This window comes from Oncorhynchus mykiss, chromosome 8 (assembly GCF_057628025.1).
Source record: "Oncorhynchus mykiss isolate SJ-2025 chromosome 8, ASM5762802v1, whole genome shotgun sequence".
Lineage (NCBI taxonomy): Eukaryota > Metazoa > Chordata > Actinopteri > Salmoniformes > Salmonidae > Oncorhynchus > Oncorhynchus mykiss.
The window spans coordinates 87,650,001-87,670,000 of NC_143029.1; the positions used below are offsets into that span (position 1 = coordinate 87,650,001).

General features: G+C 41.3%; 1 protein-coding gene across 1 annotated transcript in view; it reads left to right on the plus strand.

Annotated features, from left to right (window-relative positions):
• Positions 1-20,000, plus strand: part of vipr1a (vasoactive intestinal peptide receptor 1a) — a 113,730-nt gene that overhangs the window by 53,332 nt on the left and 40,398 nt on the right. Inside the window, exons 4-6 of the mRNA XM_036986615.2 lie at positions 6,438-6,550; positions 8,239-8,336; positions 19,839-19,968. Coding sequence (XP_036842510.2) covers positions 6,438-6,550; positions 8,239-8,336; positions 19,839-19,968 — 341 coding nt within the window. The remainder of the gene's footprint in view (positions 1-6,437; positions 6,551-8,238; positions 8,337-19,838; positions 19,969-20,000) is intronic.

A 20,000-nucleotide genomic window follows, 5' to 3' on the forward strand; every position in this document is an offset into this window, starting at 1 on the left:
TTGGTACAGCATTCTCATTCACGGGTTCAACAAATATAGCCGCTTACAAGGTACGACTAAAAATATGTTAATGAGCCACAAACAACAATATGACTAGTGGTCAAAAGGTTTTTGGAGCTCCTAAAATACGGTACAGTACTGTATTCTGTATTCTGTTGGGTGGAATTACAGCACCATTTGAAATACAGAAATTCTTTCCCTGCCCACAATATTTTCCCACAATGCACCATCATTTACAGTACGCTGCAGTAAAAGGTTTTAGGGCATTGCACTGTTGATAATACGAAACAAATTACGGTATAAATTGTAGTTTTTCCGTTACAATGTAGGCTACTTGAGTCATCGTTGTCAGCTTTACCAAAACAGCATAACGCATTGAAAGCTGCTGACAACATTATACTTGTCCAAATGAACAACAGAATTCCAAGCTAACATGCTACATCACTGCCTGTTGTTCCAACTCAAGCTACAGACCAGAGAGGGTATACTGCAAAAGCAGGATCAATGAGTTAGCCAGCTAACTCATTGATAAACAACCAGAAATAACTACAGATTTTCTGAATCGTTAAAGAAAGATAAACTTCAATGTGACTATTGAGTCAATTAGACCGAGCTTCTCTTTCTAAAAAAAAATATGGGTTATTTCATAATACTTAGGCACGTTAGCTGGCTAACACATTGAACCTCCTTTTTTCGTACAGTATACTCCTCTGCTCCTCTGCTATGAGCAAACCTACTTGAATGCAGAGATAATATTGTGTTTACTGTGGGGTGGGGGGGGGGGGGGGATTTTTGAAGGGTAGTGTGTTTGTGGCTGACATTTCTCTAGTAGTGAGTGAAGAATGGTAACATTCTAAACCATTCCTTCTTCAGTAATGCCTGTTATGTATTTCCAAATGTTTACACCAATCAATCCATCAGTTGTATTATTGTTTTGTTTTGATCTGTTGATATTAACTAATGTGGTTTTGATATGTGAATAATCACTAGGAACGAACAACTTTCTAGACAGCACAGTTTCTTTCCTTCCTGTTCATCCTTGTGATCATATCTAATGATTTCCCCATAGACCATACTGTAGACCCTTACCCTGTGTCCCCATAGACCATACTGTAGATCCGTACCCTGTGTCTCCATAGACCATACTGTAGACCCGTACCCTGTGTCCCCATAAACCATACTGTAGACCCTTACCCTGTGTGTCCCCATAGACCATACTGTAGACCCGTACACTGTGTCCCCATAGACCATATTGTAGACCCGTACCCTTTGTCCCCATAGACTGTTTACTGTAGAGTTGAAAAGACTCATTACTAGACGATGGCATCTTGGTCTCTGAGGAATGGTCCTGGGTAAATTAAGAAAACAGATGGAGTTTAGGGCGGCAGGTAGCCTAACCGAAAGGTTGCTGGTTCAAATTCCTGAGCCGACACATCTGCCGATGTGCCCTTGAGCAAGGCACGTGACCCTAATTTACTCCAGGGGTGCCGTACTACTATGGCTGACCCTGTAAAACAACACGTTCCACTGCACCTATCTGGTCGATGTGACAATACAGCTTTTTCTTTTTACACACACACACACACACACACACACACACACACACACACACACACACACACACACACACACACACACGGAACCTGTAAGCCTCAGTGCATCACAGGTGCCATCATATCCCTTCCTGACAGTAAAGACTTCAATTTGCTGAAGTGGACTATGTTCCAGTGAGACTCTCTTGTGTAAAATAATTGGATCTGAATAAAGGAGGGAAAAAGTAGCCCCTTCTGATATTTAAAGACGAGAAGAAACCACTAATATTTCACCGAGAATGTGTCTTGTTTTTTGTGCTCCTTGGAGGAGACTGTTGTGTTGATCAGTGGAGTGGGAAGGCAGAAGAGATTTCTCAACACTTGGTTTGATTGCTTTGAAGATTGGGGGGGGGGGGGGGTAGAGTCGGGGTAGAGGGGGCGGTGGAGTGGGAGTAGAGAAGGGGGTAGAGTGGAGGTAGAGTGGGGGTAGAGAAGGGGTAGAGGGGGGGTAGATTGGGGGGTAGAGTGGGGGTAGAAGATTGGGGGGTAGAGTGGGGGTAGAAGATTGGGGGGTAGAGTGGGGGTAGAAGATTGGGGGGTAGAGTGGGGGTAGAAGATTGGGGGGTAGAGTGGGGGTAGAAGATTGGGGGGTAGAGTGGGGGTAGAAGATTGGGGGGGTAGAGTGGGGGTAGAAGATTGGGGGGTAGAGTGGGGGTAGAAGATTGGGGGGTAGAGTGGGGGTAGAAGATTGGGGGGGTAGAGTGGGGGTAGAAGATTGGGGGGGGTAGAGTGGGGGTAGAGAAGGGGGTAGAAGATTGGGGGGGGGTAGAGTGGGGGTAGAAGATTGGGGGGGTAGAGTGGGGGTAGAGAAGGGGGTAGAAGATTGGGGGGGTAGAGTGGGGGTAGAGAAGGGGGTAGAAGATTGGGGGGGGGGTAGAGTGGGGGTAGAGAAGGGGGTAGAAGATTGGGGGGGGTAGAGTGGGGGTAGAGAAGGGGGTAGAAGATTGGGGGGGTAGAGTGGGGGTAGAGAAGGGGGTAGAAGATTAGGGGGTAGAGAAGGGGGTAGAGAAGGGGGTAGAGTGGGGGTAGAGTGGGGGTAGAGAAGGGGGTAGAAGATTGGGGGGGTAGAGTGGGGGTAGAGAAGGGGGTAGAGAAGGGGGTAGAAGATTGGGGGAGGGTAGAGTGGGGGTAGAAGATGGGGGGGGTAGAGTGGGGGTAGAGAAGGGGGTAGAAGATTGGGGGGGTAGAGTGGGGGTAGAGTGGGGGTAGAGAAGGGGGTAGAGTGGGGGTAGAGAAGGGGGTAGAAGATAGCATAATACATAAAAAAAAGCTTAACAAAAACATTTTGAAAACAAATGTCAGAGTTGGGCTCTGTTGAACTATTGTAATTTAACTTGATTGAGCTGAACATATGAAAACGTATTGTTTTGGTTTTGGAGATCACCTGTAAATGACTGTACCTTCTGTTACCTACACTTAATTTTTTTTTTTTTACCGTTAATGACATTGCATTGTGGGAAAACAAATGTAACGGCCGGGAAATATTTGATGTATTTAGGACATGGCCATAAAAATCATGCAACGTAAAACACGGTAGTGCTTCAGTTACTGTATTTCTGAATACTCAAATAGAATGCCATACAAAAAGAACAAAGCCCAAGCTCATCCGCGGCAGCGTAGCCTAGTGATTAGAGAGTTGGACTAGTAACCGGAAGGTTGCAAGTTCAAACCCCCGAGCTGACAAGGTACAAATCTGTCGTTCTGCCCCCTGAACAAGACAGTTAACCCCACTGTTCCCAGGCCGTCATTGTAAATAAGAATTTGTTCTTAACTGACTTTCCTGGTTAAATAAAGGTAAAAAAATAACAAATAAAAAAAAGCAAGAGAGAAAATGTTGTTGTTTTTTGTTGCAAATTGTTATTATACATTTTATATTTTAGTCTTTGTTAATTTTGTTATTTTATATGCATTGCTTTGTTTGTAGCCAAGGTATTTTAATATTCTTAACCTTTTTTTTAACTAGGAATGTCAGTTAAGAACAAATTCTTATTTTCATTGACGGCCTAGGAACAGTGGGTTAACTGTCTTGTTCAGGGGCAGAACGAGAGATTTGTACCTTGTCAGCTCGGGGGGTTTGAACTTGCAACCTTTTAAGGTTACTAGTCCAACGCTCTAACCACTAGGCTGCCCTATTAAAGCAAACATATATCATTAGGAAAAGGCACATCAACTAAATAAATCATTATCAATTTTTAAAAGTAAACCAAGCACAAGCATAATATGAGCTACATGTAAAACACTTGCCCCTTGGAAAATGTTGGTGAATAATAACATCACTTAGCCTGAATTCAAACAACTATCCCCCTCCCCCACATTTTACAATATATTACAATAACAGTAATGGATTACAGTAACAACATTGGTAACCGTAAAACTGTTTTGTTTACAGTAACATACTGGCAGTCAGTTAACTGTAAACCAATTGTAATCCTTTATCAAAGTTCCCTGCATGCTGTAATACAGGTAGATTGTTTAACATTTTCATATCTGTGTTTTGATTAATTAATTAATCTTATGCTACACAAAGATAAATAACATAACTAGCTAAGGTTGTAACATTCTGGAAACTCCCAGGTTTTTCCAGAATTCCCAGTTGGATGATTGTTCCAGGACTTCTGAACGTTTTGGTTATAAAGTGAACAGAAGTTTGCAGCCCTACTTGCAGGCGTGATGTGGCCTGTAAATCCTGAGTTTCAGACCACCGTATAAGAGTAAAACTATAAGGTCTTATGAAATATGGCCTTGTAAAATATGTATTGTGTTAAAGCAGTGGTATTCAATGTCAGGGGAGGAACTGCAGTGAGGTCGCCAAAATAAATGTAAAAAATGTTTTCTCTGGGGGGGGGGGACAAAATAAAATAAGAGTATAAATTATTGTATGGGAAAGGGAAAGGGGGATACCTAGTCAGTTGTACAGCTGGACGCATTCAACTGAAATGTATATTCCGCATCTAAGCCAACCCCTCTGAATCAGAGAGATGCGGGGGGGGGGGGGGCTGCCTTATTCGACATGCACATCATTGGCGCCTGGGGAACAGTGGGTTAACTGCCTGTTCAGGGGAAGAACAACAGATGTTTACCTTGTCAGTTCGGGGATTCGGGACAATACACAAAAGTTTTAGAGAAAGATCTTTTTTTTTTTTTTTAAATGCTATTTCATTGAGTATGTTTATTTATTGGTTTCTTGAATTTTGGTAAGAGGTGAAAATGTAATTCATTGAAGGTTATTTGTTGATGTAAAAATCGAAATTTACAGATTTTAAGGCTGTGTCGTTAGATTTGGGGTGGGGTCCCGATAAATTCTGCCATAATTTAATTTTAATGACAACTTATTCTCTTAGAATCTCACTTGGCCACAAGACTGAACAAGGATGAATGCAACAGCTATGTCTCTGTCACTAACAAAAACAGTCATGGGTGGTAACTCTACAATTCATTTTAAAGGCAAGGCACTGGGAAATATGCAAATAAGTCTCTACAGGAACAGTATGTTACTGTAAAATGACCACAGTAGCCTTATTGGTACTGTAAATAAATTACAGTAACAATATTGAATACCGTAAAATATGGTACGTAAAATACTGTTCCTTTTTTTTTACAGTAACTTACAGTTAACTGGCTGCCAGTAAGTTACTGTAAAAACAAGTAGAGTGTAGGTAACCTGTTATAACTGTCCGCTCTGTTGTCTAGGTAACCTGTTATAACTGTCTGCTCTGTTGTCTAGGTAACCTGTTACACCTGTCCTCTCTGTCGTCTAGGTAACCTGTTACACCTGTCCTCTCTGTCGTCTAGGTAACCTGTTATAACTGTCCGCTCTGTTGTCTAGGTAACCTGTTACACCTGTCCGCTCTGTTGTCTAGGTAACCTGTTACACCTGTCCGCTCTGTTGTCTAGGTAACCTGTTATAACTGTCTGCTCTGTTGTCTAGGTAACCTGTTACACCTGTCCTCTCTGTCGTCTAGGTAATCTGTTATAACTGTCCGCTCTGTTGTCTAGGTAACCTGTTACACCTGTCCTCTCTGTCGTCTAGGTAACCTGTTATAACTGTCCTCTTTGTCATCTAGGTAACCTGTTACACCTGTCCCCTCTGTCATCTAGGTAACATGTTACACCTGTCCTATTTGTCGTCTAGGTAACCTGTTACACCTGTCCTATTTGTCATCTAGGTAACCTGTTACACCTGTCCTCTCTGTCGTCTAGGTAACCTGTTACACCTGTCCTATTTGTCATCTAGGTAACCTGTTACACCTGTCCTCTCTGTCGTCTAGGTAACCTGTTATAACTGTCCGCTCTGTTGTCTAGGTAACCTGTTACACCTGTCCTCTTTGTCGTCTAGCTAACCTGTTACACCTGTCCTCTTTGTCGTCTAGGTAACCTGTTACACCTGTCCTCTTTGTCGTCTAGGTAACCTGTTACACCTATCCTCTTTGTCGTCTAGGTAACCTGTTACACCTGTCCTCTTTGTCGTCTAGGTAACCTGTTACCTGTCCTCTTTGTCGTCTAGCTAACCTGTTACACCTGTCCTCTTTGTCGTCTAGCTAACCTGTTACACCTGTCCTCTTTGTCGTCTAGCTAACCTGTTACACCTGTCCTCTTTGTCGTCTAGGTAACCTGTTACAACCTGTCCTCTTTGTCGTCTAGGTAACCTGTTACACCTATCCTCTTTGTCGTCTAGGTAACCTGTTACACCTGTCCTCTTTGTCGTCTAGGTAACCTGCTACACCTGTCCTCTTTGTCGTCTAGGTAACCTGGTACACCTGTCCTCTTTGTCGTCTAGATAACCTGGTACACCTGTCCTCTTTGTCGTCTAGGTAACCTGTTACACCTGTCCTCTCTGTCATCTAGGTAACCTGTCGAAGACCTGCACCAGTGATGGCTGGTCTGAGGTTAGCCCTGCTTCCTATGCACTGAATTGTGGGTTCAACGCCAATGTCACCAAAGTTGATGATGATGACAAGGTAGGTATGGCAACCAGTGTCTTTTTACAGATCCATCAATACATTCTAATCATTATTGACCAACGTTCATAAAACAGTGACCTTTGTATTTGTGTAACGGTGATAACAAGACAATGGCTTTTTACTTTACGATAAAAAAAAGTGTTACAAATTTTTAAAAAAGTGGTCCCCGAGCTAATGCCCAGGCTTCAGCTCAGCGGCCTAAAATGGTCTGGTGGTGCACAGACAGCCTGGATTCAAACTGAGTCGGCCACATAGAGCTACAATACCAACAGACTTAACATGTTGCTCCCTGGAGTAAAGGAGCATGTATGAATGCTACATTTGAAATGCCACTCAATTCCCACTACAGTAAGGAATAGGGTGCCCTATGGGCCTGGTCTAAAGTAGTGTATGGAATAGGGTGCCTATGGGCCTGGTCTAAAGTAGTGCACTACAGTATGGAATAGGCTGCCCTATGGGCCTGGTCTAAAGTAGTGCACTACAGTATGGAATAGGGTGCCATTATTAGGGCCTTGTGTTTTCAACAATCATATGCCGTAACTAGAATGTCTCCTGTACTTTAAGCCTTATCCAGAAATTAGAATTACATCAAAAATAAAAATAATTGTCGGAGGATAGCGCTCGACCATTATAGATTTGCCCATCTGTTAAATCTAGAATTTCGGACTCCCGAGTGGCACAGCGGTCTAAGGCACTCCATCTCAGTGCTAGAGGTGTCACTACAGTCCCTGGTTCGATTCCAGGCTGTATAACCACCGGCCGACGCTAGCCCAGCGTCATCCGGGTTTGTAATTGGCCCAGCGTCGTCCGGGTTTGCAATTGGCACCAGCGTCGTCCGGGTTTGCAATTGGCACCAGCGTCGTCCGGGTTTGCAATTGGCCCAGCGTCGTCCGGGTTTGCAATTGGCCCAGCGTCGTCCGGGTTTGCAATTGGCCCAGCGTCGTCCGGGTTTGCAATTGGCCCAGCGTCGTAAGAATTTGCTCTTAATTGACTTGCCTAGTTAAATAAAGGTTAAATACAAATTAACATAAATCATGCTTATTGCTAGATAATTGTTTTAACGTATACATGCATTGATTCTTGAAGAATTCTTGAAGAATAAAACTTGATTCTTGAAGAATATAACTTGATTCTTGAAGAATAAAACTTGATTCTTGAAGAATAAAACTTGATTCTTGAAGAATAAAACTTGATTCTTGAAGAATAAAACTTGATTCTTGAAGAATATAACTTGATTCTTGAAGAATAAAACTTGATTCTTGAAGAATAAAACTTGATTCTTGAAGAATAAAACTTGATTCTTGAAGAATAAAACTTGATTCTTGAAGAATAAAACTTGATTCTTGAAGAATAGAACTTGATTCTTGAAGAATAAAACTTGATTCTTGAAGAATAAAACTTGATTCTTGAAGAATGTGAGCTTAGTTCAACTGTCGTACCCCATCAGAACCTAAAATATAAACTTGTTGATAAAAATAGATCATTTTGTACTGTATATCATGGGTGGTCAGTCTTTGCTTCCATAGCTCTGTCTATGAATTTGAGAGTGGTTACTTTTCTCCAGGCCCATCTTTCAGCTTTTTACCAAAACAGAGGTGGGTTGGCGCTCTTTGTTATTGTTTTTAAGCTTTGAACTGTGTGAGCAGTAACATGTTTTAATGTGTCTACTTGTGTGTTTCTCTCAGGCGGAGTTCTACTGGGCAGTGAAAGTAGGCTACACTATCGGACACAGTCTCTCTCTCATCTCCCTCACTATCGCTATCGTCCTACTCTGCACTTTTAGGTAGGATTCTTTACTGTGCTTACATCACCAGCTGCTCGAAAGCTTATCGAGAACAGCGTGGGGGTGTTTACATGTGGAACAACAAAGACTCTAAGGATGTTTTTCCTCTGCATATTTTAGTCACGGTGGTTTGCGATTTAAGACTAATGTCTTTCTTTTAAATCTGTACTATTTTTAAAACATGTATAGTATTGCCTATCAATGTGTTGTCAATACCTTTCGTAAGATTCTTCCTTAAAAAAAAAAAAAAAGTATCTGATGACATTAACGTGGTGAGAGATGAACATGAATTTCTCTGGTCTCTACTGTTGCAGTCATGACGCAAGTGGCGCTATGCTGTCAAATCCTCCCATGTTTCTAGTTTAATGACGCTATGCTGTCAAATCCTCCCACATGTTTCTAGTTTAGTGGCTTAATGCTGTCAAATCCTCCCACATGTTTCTAGTTTAGTGGCGCTATGATGACAAATTCTCCCACATGTTTCTAGTTTAGTGGCGCTGTGCTGTCAAATCCTCCCTCATGTTTCTAGTTTAGTGACGCTATGCTGTCTAATCCTCCCACATATTTCTAGTTTAGTGACGCTATGCTGTCAAATCCTCCCACATGTTTCTAGTTTAGTGACGCTATGCTGTCAAATCCTCCCACGTTTCTAGTTTAGTGGCGCAATGCAGTCTAATCCTCCCACATGTTTCTAGTTTAGTGGCGCTATGCTGTCAAATCTTCCCACATGTTTCTAGTTTAGTGACGCTATGCAGTCAAATCCTCCCACATGTTTCTAGTTTAGTGGCGCTGTGCTGTCAAATCCTCCCACATGTTTCTAGTTTAGTGACGCTATGCTGTCAAATCCTCCCACATGTTTCTAGTTTAGTGACGCTATGCAGTCAAATCCTCCCACGTTTCTAGTTTAGTGGCACTATGCTGTCAAATCCTCCCACATGTTTCTAGTTTAGTGACGCTATGCTGTCAAATCCTCCCACGTTTCTAGTTTAGTGACGCTATGCAGTCAAATCCTCCCACGTTTCTAGTTTAGTGGCACTATGCTGTCAAATCCTCCCTGATGTTTCTAGTTTAGTGGCGCAATGCAGTCAAATCCTCCCACGTTTCTAGTTTAGTGGCTTAATGCTGTCACTTGCTCCCACATGTTTCTAGTTTAGTAGCACTATGCTGTCAAATCCTCCCACATGTTTCTAGTTTAGTGGCGCTATGCTGTCAAATCCTCCCATGTTTCTAGTTTAATGACGCTATGCTGTCAAATCCTCCCTCATGTTTCTAGTTTAGTGGCGCAATGCAGTCTAATCCTCCCACATGTTTCTAGTTTAGTGACGCTATGCTGTCAAATCCTCCCACATGTTTCTAGTTTAGTGACGCTATGCTGTCTAATCCTCCCACATATTTCTAGTTTAGTGACGCTATGCTGTCAAATCCTCCCACATGTTTCTAGTTTAGTGACGCTATGCTGTCAAATCCTCCCACGTTTCTAGTTTAGTGGCGCAATGCAGTCTAATCCTCCCACATGTTTCTAGTTTAGTGGCGCTATGCTGTCAAATCTTCCCACATGTTTCTAGTTTAGTGACGCTATGCAGTCAAATCCTCCCACATGTTTCTAGTTTAGTGGCGCTGTGCTGTCAAATCCTCCCACATGTTTCTAGTTTAGTGACGCTATGCTGTCAAATCCTCCCACATGTTTCTAGTTTAGTGACGCTATGCAGTCAAATCCTCCCACGTTTCTAGTTTAGTGGCACTATGCTGTCAAATCCTCCCACATGTTTCTAGTTTAGTGACGCTATGCTGTCAAATCCTCCCACGTTTCTAGTTTAGTGACGCTATGCAGTCAAATCCTCCCACGTTTCTAGTTTAGTGGCACTATGCTGTCAAATCCTCCCTCATGTTTCTAGTTTAGTGGCGCAATGCAGTCAAATCCTCCCACGTTTCTAGTTTAGTGGCTTAATGCTGTCACTTGCTCCCACATGTTTCTAGTTTAGTAGCACTATGCTGTCAAATCCTCCCACATGTTTCTAGTTTAGTGGCGCTATGCTGTCAAATCCTCCCATGTTTCTAGTTTAATGACGCTATGCTGTCAAATCCTCCCTCATGTTTCTAGTTTAGTGGCGCAATGCAGTCTAATCCTCCCACATGTTTCTAGTTTAGTGACGCTATGCTGTCAAATCCTCCCACATGTTTCTAGTTTAGTGACGCTATGCAGTCAAATCCTCCCACGTTTCTATTTTATTGGCACTATGCTGTCAAATCCTCCCACATGTTTCTAGTTTAGTGACGCTATGCTGTCAAATCCTCCCACGTTTCTAGTTTAGTGACGCTATGCAGTCAAATCCTCCCACGTTTCTAGTTTAGTGGCACTATGCTGTCAAATCCTCCCTCATGTTTCTAGTTTAGTGGCGCAATGCAGTCAAATCCTCCCACATTTCTAGTTTAGTGGCTTAATGCTGTCACTTGCTCCCACATGTTTCTAGTTTAGTAGCACTATGCTGTCAAATCCTCCCACATGTTTCTAGTTTAGTGGCGCAATGCTGTCAAATCCTCCCATGTTTCTAGTTTAGTGGTGCAATGCTGTCAAATCCTCCCATGTTTCTAGTTTAGTGGCACTATGCTGTGAAATCCTCACATGTTTCTAGTTTAGTGTCGCTATGCTGTCAAATCCTCCCATATGTTTCTAGTTTAGTGGCTTAATGCTGTCAAATCCTCCCACATGTTTCTAGTTTAGTGGCTTAATGCTGTCAAATCCTCCCACATGTTTCTAGTTTAGTGGCTTAATGCTGTCAAATCCTCCCACATGTTTCTAGTTTAGTGGCTTAATGCTGTCAAATCCTCCCACATGTTTCTAGTTTAGTGGCTTAATGCTGTCAAATCCTCCCACATGTTTCTAGTTTAGTGGCGCTATGATGACAAATTCTCCCACATGTTTCTAGTTTAGTGTCGCTATGCTGTCAAATCCTCCCATATGTTTCTAGTTTAGTGGCTTAATGCTGTCAAATGCCTATCAATGTGTTGTCAATACCTTTCGTAAGATTCTTCCTTAAAAAAAAAAAAAAGTATCTGATGACATTAACGTGGTGAGAGATGAACATGAATTTCTCTGGTCTCTACTGTTGCAGTCATGACGCAAGTGGCGCTATGCTGTCAAATCCTCCCATGTTTCTAGTTTAATGACGCTATGCTGTCAAATCCTCCCACATGTTTCTAGTTTAGTGGCTTAATGCTGTCAAATCCTCCCACATGTTTCTAGTTTAGTGGCGCTATGATGACAAATTCTCCCACATGTTTCTAGTTTAGTGGCGCTGTGCTGTCAAATCCTCCCTCATGTTTCTAGTTTAGTGGCGCAATGCAGTCTAATCCTCCCACATATTTCTAGTTTAGTGACGCTATGCTGTCAAATCCTCCCACATGTTTCTAGTTTAGTGACGCTATGCTGTCAAATCCTCCCACGTTTCTAGTTTAGTGGCGCAATGCAGTCTAATCCTCCCACATGTTTCTAGTTTAGTGGCGCTATGCTGTCAAATCTTCCCACATGTTTCTAGTTTAGTGGCACTATGCTGTCAAATCCTCCCTCATGTTTCTAGTTTAGTGGCGCAATGCAGTCAAATCCTCCCACATTTCTAGTTTAGTGGCTTAATGCTGTCACTTGCTCCCACATGTTTCTAGTTTAGTAGCACTATGCTGTCAAATCCTCCCACATGTTTCTAGTTTAGTGGCGCAATGCTGTCAAATCCTCCCATGTTTCTAGTTTAGTGGTGCAATGCTGTCAAATCCTCCCATGTTTCTAGTTTAGTGGCACTATGCTGTGAAATCCTCACATGTTTCTAGTTTAGTGTCGCTATGCTGTCAAATCCTCCCATATGTTTCTAGTTTAGTGGCTTAATGCTGTCAAATCCTCCCACATGTTTCTAGTTTAGTGGCTTAATGCTGTCAAATCCTCCCACATGTTTCTAGTTTAGTGGCTTAATGCTGTCAAATCCTCCCACATGTTTCTAGTTTAGTGGCTTAATGCTGTCAAATCCTCCCACATGTTTCTAGTTTAGTGGCTTAATGCTGTCAAATCCTCCCACATGTTTCTAGTTTAGTGGCGCTATGATGACAAATTCTCCCACATGTTTCTAGTTTAGTGTCGCTATGCTGTCAAATCCTCCCATATGTTTCTAGTTTAGTGGCTTAATGCTGTCAAATGCCTATCAATGTGTTGTCAATACCTTTCGTAAGATTCTTCCTTAAAAAAAAAAAAAGTATCTGATGACATTAACGTGGTGAGAGATGAACATGAATTTCTCTGGTCTCTACTGTTGCAGTCATGACGCAAGTGGCGCTATGCTGTCAAATCCTCCCATGTTTCTAGTTTAATGACGCTATGCTGTCAAATCCTCCCACATGTTTCTAGTTTAGTGGCTTAATGCTGTCAAATCCTCCCACATGTTTCTAGTTTAGTGGCGCTATGATGACAAATCCTCCCACATGTTTCTAGTTTAGTGGCGCTATGATGACAAATTCTCCCACATGTTTCTAGTTTAGTGGCGCTATGATGACAAATTCTCCCACATGTTTCTAGTTTGACCAGCTGTTTTTGAACTCGGTTGTCATATTGGCAGGTTTGCTAGCACAAACTATTTTTTCTAGCTTCTAGCTTAGTGTTTTGATATGCAATGCGATCTCCTCTCAATGACCAGTATTTTGTATTTATTATGGCTATCCACCTTTTAAAACATTACAATACATTCACAACATATTTCCCAACACATTAAGTGTGTGTCCTCAGGCCCCTACTCTACTGGCATTATAATAAGTAGTGTGAAAATAAAGTTAGAAGTGTTCATGGATAACATTATCAGTGGAGAGGAAGGAGAGGAGGAAGACTGGATATGAAGAAGAGTGAAGGAGACAGAGGAGGAAAGGTAAAGATATGATTACAGAGCCTGCCAATGTGTTATTCCAAACAATGTTTTTGAGATAAAATACAGAAATGAGGCAAGCAATGGGGGAATCTGTTAACCAAAGTATTTTATCTAATAGTGTGCTATTTATTAATACAGATTGGAGAGGAAGGAGAAGGAAAAATTAAGGGAGTAAAAAGAGTGAAGCGAGGAGAGTGAAGAAGAGTGAGGTGGAAAGGTGAAGAGAAGGAAAGGAAGACGAGTGGAAGAAAAGAGGAAGAGGAAGATTGGAGGAGAAGAACATGTTAAGAGAGTGGAGAAGAGTGAGACAAGGAGAGTGAAGAAGAGCAGACAGAGGAGATACAATGACTCTTTCCAAGAAACGGAAATGCACTTTATGAAAAACATGATGAGAGAATGTCCATTTATACGCTCAGGTCAAGACGATAGAATGGTTCACTGCACCCTTTGTAATTCCTCTCTTTCAATTGGCATCCGGAGAAGAACGGCAGTGGTAGAACATCAACAGACAAAAAAGCTTAAAGCCTCTCTGATTGGCCGTGTTGGTTTGCCCTCTGTCACCACATTCTTCAAGAAGGTAGAGCCTTCCCAAGAACAATATGATTTAGCTGTGCAGGAGGGTGTCTTTGCATAGCACACTATGCGACACAATCATAGTTACAGATCTATGGACTGCACAGCACAACTGACACGAAAGCTTTATGAGCCGAAATGTACATGTGCTAGGACAAAATGTGACGCCATAGTGAGTAACGTGTTAGCATCACGTGCTAGTACAAAATGTGACGACATAGTGAGTCACGTGTTAGCATCACGTGCTAGGACAAAATGTGAAGCCATAGTGAGTAACGTGTTAGCACCATGGCCAACTACTTTGGTAACACAGGACCTAGACCAGGTTGAATTTGTGTCCCTGTCCATTGATGTGTCCAATCATGGACATGTAAAGCTGCTGCCAGTAGTAGTCAGATATTGTAAGATATATGATGGCAGCACATCTGTGGAAACAAAACTGCTTGATTTTATTGAATTGAAATGAGAAACAGCAGAGAAAATTGCAGCTGAGGTGCTGGTGGTCATCCCAGAATGTAACCTGGAAAACATTCTCTGCCGACAACACAAATACCAACTTTGGAGGACTGAATAGGCTGGGGAGGGTCAATGTCCATACCAACGTTGAAAATGCTCTGCAGCAGGAGGTGATTGGCTGAGGTTGTCCTGCCCACATTCATAACACGGCCAGAACAGCTTTGGATATGATTTCCCTTGCTCACAGAGATTTTTTACCAGATCATCTAGAAAATTGCAACAGAACATAAAGAACAAATGACTGGGTCACGTCTATAGATATCAGAATAATGACTGGGTCACGTCTATAAATATCAGAATAATGACTGGGTCACGTCTATAAATATCAGAATAATGACTGGGTCACTTCCATAAATGTCAAACTAAGTACTGGGTCACGTCTATAGATATCAGAATAATGACTGGGTCACGTCTATAGATATCAGAATAATGACTGGGTCACGTCTATAAATATCAGAATAATGACTGGGTCACTTCCATAAATGTCAAACTAAGTACTGGGTCACGTCTATAGATATCAGAATAATGACTGGGTCACGTCTATAAATATCAGAATAATGACTGGGTCACGTCTATAGATATCAGAATAATGACTGGGTCACGTCTATAAATATCAGAATAATGACTGGGTCACGTCTATAGATATCAGAATAATGACTGGGTCACGTCTATAGATATCAGAATAATGACTGGGTCACGTCTATAGATATCAGAATAATGACTGGGTCACTTCCATGAATATCAAACTAAGTACTGGGGACTAAGTATATAATATAATCACTTCCATGAATATCAAACTAAGTACTGGGTTACGTCTATAGATATCAGAATAATGACTGGGTCACTTCCATGAATATCAAACTAAGTACTGGGTTACGTCTATAGATATCAGAATAATGACTGGGTCACTTCCATGAATATCAAACTAAGTACTGGGTTACGTCTATAGATATCAGAATAATGACTGGGTCACTTCCATGAATATCAAACTAAGTACTGGGTCACGTCTATAAATATCAGAATAATGACTGGGTCACGTCTATAGATATCAGAATAATGACTGGGTCACGTCTATAGATATCAGAATAATGACTGGGTCACTTCCATAAATGTCAAACTAAGTACTGGGTTACGTCTATAGATATCAGAATAATGACTGGGTCACGTCTATAAATATCAGAATAATGACTGGGTCACGTCTATAGATATCAGAATAATGACTGGGTCACGTCTATAAATATCAGAATAATGACTGGGTCACGTCTATAGATATCAGAATAATGACTGGGTCACGCCTATAAATATCAGAATAATGACTGGGTCACGTCTATAGATATCAGAATAATGACTGGGTCACGTCTATAGATATCAGAATAATGACTGGGTCACGTCTATAGATATCAGAATAATGACTGGGTCACGTCTATAAATATCAGAATAATGACTGGGTCACGTCTATAGATATCAGAATAATGACTGGGTCACGTCTATAGATATCAGAATAATGACTGGGTCACGTCTATAAATATCAGAATAATGACTGGGTCACGTCTATAAATATCAAACTAAGCGAACTGAAGGCTATCAACCAAAAGATGAGAGAGCATGAATTTCCTTATATAAATGAAACCACCAACAAACAAATGTTAGTATTGTTTTCTTTGGCAACTGTGGTATAAATGGGATAAACACCTCCGTTCTCTACATTACTGTAGTATAAGCAGGATAAACACCTCCGTTCTCTACATTACTGTAGTATAAGCAGGATAAACACCTCCGTTCACTACATTACTGTAGTATAAGCAGGATAAACACCTCCGTTGTCTACATTACTGTGGTATAAATGGGATAAACACCTCCGTTCTCTACATTACTGTAGTATAAGCAGGATAAACACCTCCGTTGTCTACATTACTGTGGTATAAATGGGATAAACACCTCCGTTCTCTACATTACTGTAGTATAAGCAGGATAAACACCTCCGTTGTCTACATTACTGTGGTATAAATGGGATAAACACCTCCGTTCTCTACATTACTGTAGTATAAGCAGGATAAACACCTCCGTTCACTACATTACTGTAGTATAAGCAGGATAAACACCTCCGTTCTCTACATTACTGTGGTATAAATGGGATAAACACCTCCGTTCTCTACATCACTGTAGTATAAATGGGATAAACACCTCCGTTCACTACATTACTGTAGTATAAATGGGATAAACACCTCCGTTCTCTACATTACTGTGGTATAAATGGGATAAACACCTCCGTTCTCTACATTACTGTAGTATAAGCAGGATAAACACCTCCGTTGTCTACATTACTGTGGTATAAATGGGATAAACACCTCCGTTCTCTACATTACTGTATTATAATCAGGATAAACACCTCCGTTCACTACATTACTGTAGTATAAGCAGGATAAACACCTCCGTTCTCTACATTACTGTGGTATAAATGGGATAAACACCTCCGTTCTCTACATTACTGTGGTATAAATGGGATAAACACCTCCGTTCTCTACATTACTGTAGTATAAGCAGGATAAACACCTCCGTTCACTACATTACCTTGCATCGTCCATTATTAATGTACAGAACAGGTGCGTTTATCCCTTAGTTATGGCACGACGTTATTCAGAAGAATCACTTACAGCTAGCTCATTCAAGCTTTGTGCCGATACCCCCTGCCTCTCCTACACAGGCTGCATTGCACAGTATGTCCTTTCGGTCAGTTTGATGATGATTTTATGGTGTATTCTACACCCCATTTAACACTAAGACACCTGGATAGAACAGGTTTTCTAAATGCCATAATGTGTCGTTGCACCATCTCTCAAACACACTGGAGTGGTTAACAAAAGGACATATCCTGTCATAAACTTCACTACTGTAAGTGATCCTGTGGTACACGCACAAAGACACTCACACACTGAGAGGAAGGGTGAGAGGAGGGGTGAGAGGAAGGGTAAGAGGAAGGGTAAGAGGAGGGTTGAGGAGGGGGGGAGAGGAAGACAGAGAATGACAGAGTTCTGATCATTAATTAAATGTTAAGTGGCCTGGCCTCCCAGTAGGCCTTTTAAAGCATCACACACTTCATTTAACTGTGTGTGTGTGTCTGTGTGTGTGTGTCTTGGTAAACAGTGAGTGATGTGTTTACTCCAAGCGGTCTTACGATGCGATGGCAGAGGCCACTAACTAGCATATTTCTGGCCTGAGCAACAGTTTGGAGAGTCAGAGCATCACAGGTGTACGGAACACAGTGTTGTTTATATACAGTACACATTGTGACACAATACTCTGACAACAGGGGAAGTTGCCTTGTCTGTCACCACACTATTACACCCACTATGCTCTGATCATTTTAACCCAAATCTGATCGTCACTTCTGTTATAGCTTCTTTATAGTTTGAACCCCAATCTCATCATCACTTCTATTAGAGGCTCTTATAGTTTTAACCCCGATCTGCAATACAATATTTGCCATCATGAAGATTTAAGTCTGGGAAATGTTAGTCACAGTGGTAGTATTGAAGGGAATAAACAGGACAAAGTATTATCAAATGTACAATATGATAAGTGGTTTGGGAAATGTTACTCAGAGGTGGTATTCCATTCGTATGCTTCCGAAGACACAAAGAACAGGAGGAGAAGCATGACGAACATGCTACATTATCAAATAATGCCTTAATACCTTCGTTTGGGAAATGTTACTCAGAGGTGGTATTCCATTCGTATGCTTCCGAAGACACAAAGAACAGGAGGAGAAGCATGACGAACATGCTACATTATCAAATAATGCCTTAATACCTTAGTTTGGGAAATGTTACTCAGAGGTGGTATTCCATTCGTATGCTTCCGAAGACACAAAGAACAGGAGGAGAAGCATGACGAACATGCTACATTATCAAATAATGCCTTAATACCTTAGTTTGGGAAATGTTACTCAGAGGTGGTATTCCATTCGTATGCTTCCGAAGACACAAAGAACAGGAGGAGAAGCATGACGAACATGCTACATTATCAAATAATGCCTTAATACCTTAGTTTGGGAAATGTTACTCAGAGGTGGTATTCCATTCGTATGCTTCCGAAGACACAAAGAACAGGAGGAGAAGCATGACGAACATGCTACATTATCAAATAATGCCTTAATACCTTCGTTTGGGAAATGTTACTCAGAGGTGGTATTCCATTCGTATGCTTCCGAAGACACAAAGAACAGGAGGAGAAGCATGACGAACATGCTACATTATCAAATAATGCCTTAATACCTTCGTTTGGGAAATGTTACTCAGAGGTGGTATTCCATTCGTATGCTTCCGAAGACACAAAGAACAGGAGGAGAAGCATGACGAACATGCTACATTATCAAATAATGCCTTAATACCTTCGTTTGGGAAATGTTACTCAGAGGTGGTATTCCATTCGTATGCTTCCGAAGACACAAAGAACAGGAGGAGAAGCATGACGAACATGCTACATTATCAAATAATGCCTTAATACCTTCGTTTGGGAAATGTTACTCAGAGGTGGTATTCCATTCGTATGCTTCCGAAGACACAAAGAACAGGAGGAGAAGCATGACGAACATGCTACATTATCAAATAATGCCTTAATACCTTAGTTTGGGAAATGTTACTCAGAGGTGGTATTCCATTCGTATGCTTCCGAAGACACAAAGAACAGGAGGAGAAGCATGACGAACATGCTACATTATCAAATAATTCCTTAATACCTTAGTTTGGGAAATGTTACTCAGAGGTGGTATTCCATTCGTATGCTTCCGAAGACACAAAGAACAGGAGGAGAAGCATGACGAACATGCTACATTATCAAATAATGCCTTAATACCTTCGTTTGGGAAATGTTACTCAGAGGTGGTATTCCATTCGTATGCTTCCGAAGACACAAAGAACAGGAGGAGAAGCATGACGAACATGCTACATTATCAAATAATTCCTTAATACCTTCGTTTGGGAAATGTTACTCAGAGGTGGTATTCCATTCGTATGCTTCCGAAGACACAAAGAACAAGAGGAGAAGCATGACGAACATGCTACATTATCAAATAATTCCTTAATACCTTCGTTTGGGAAATGTTTGGTCACGGTGGTAGTACTATACTGTCCAACCAAGCAAAAATGCAGTAACTGCTCATAGCGTTTAACTGGGAGGAATTGCTTTTTATTTACCTTGGTTTCACAGTAACTTTATACAGTTACTGGCTAACATGACCTCCTATTTTCTCCAAAAACACAATACAATAGAGGCAGGATACTTGTCCACATGATCAAGCATGTATTTAATGTATAAAAGAAATTAACTCATTTTCGACCAAATGAGCAGTTATTGCCCTTTTTTCCTTGGTAGGGCAGATTAGTTGTAAAACGCCTGTCAAAAATGTAGTCCTGTAATAAATTTTAAAAGGAAATAAAATAGGATGACATGATCAAATAAATGTGATTATAACTGCTATAAACTGATATGTATATTTTGTAATGTTCAACAGGAAGTTGCACTGCACCAGAAACTACATCCACATGAACCTGTTTGTGGCGTTCATACTGAAAGCCATTGCCGTCTTCATCAAAGATGTGGTTTTATACGAGGTCGCGGAGTCCGACTGTCAACCTGAAACTGTGAGTCCATGTTGTTTTGTTGTGCTACTTGT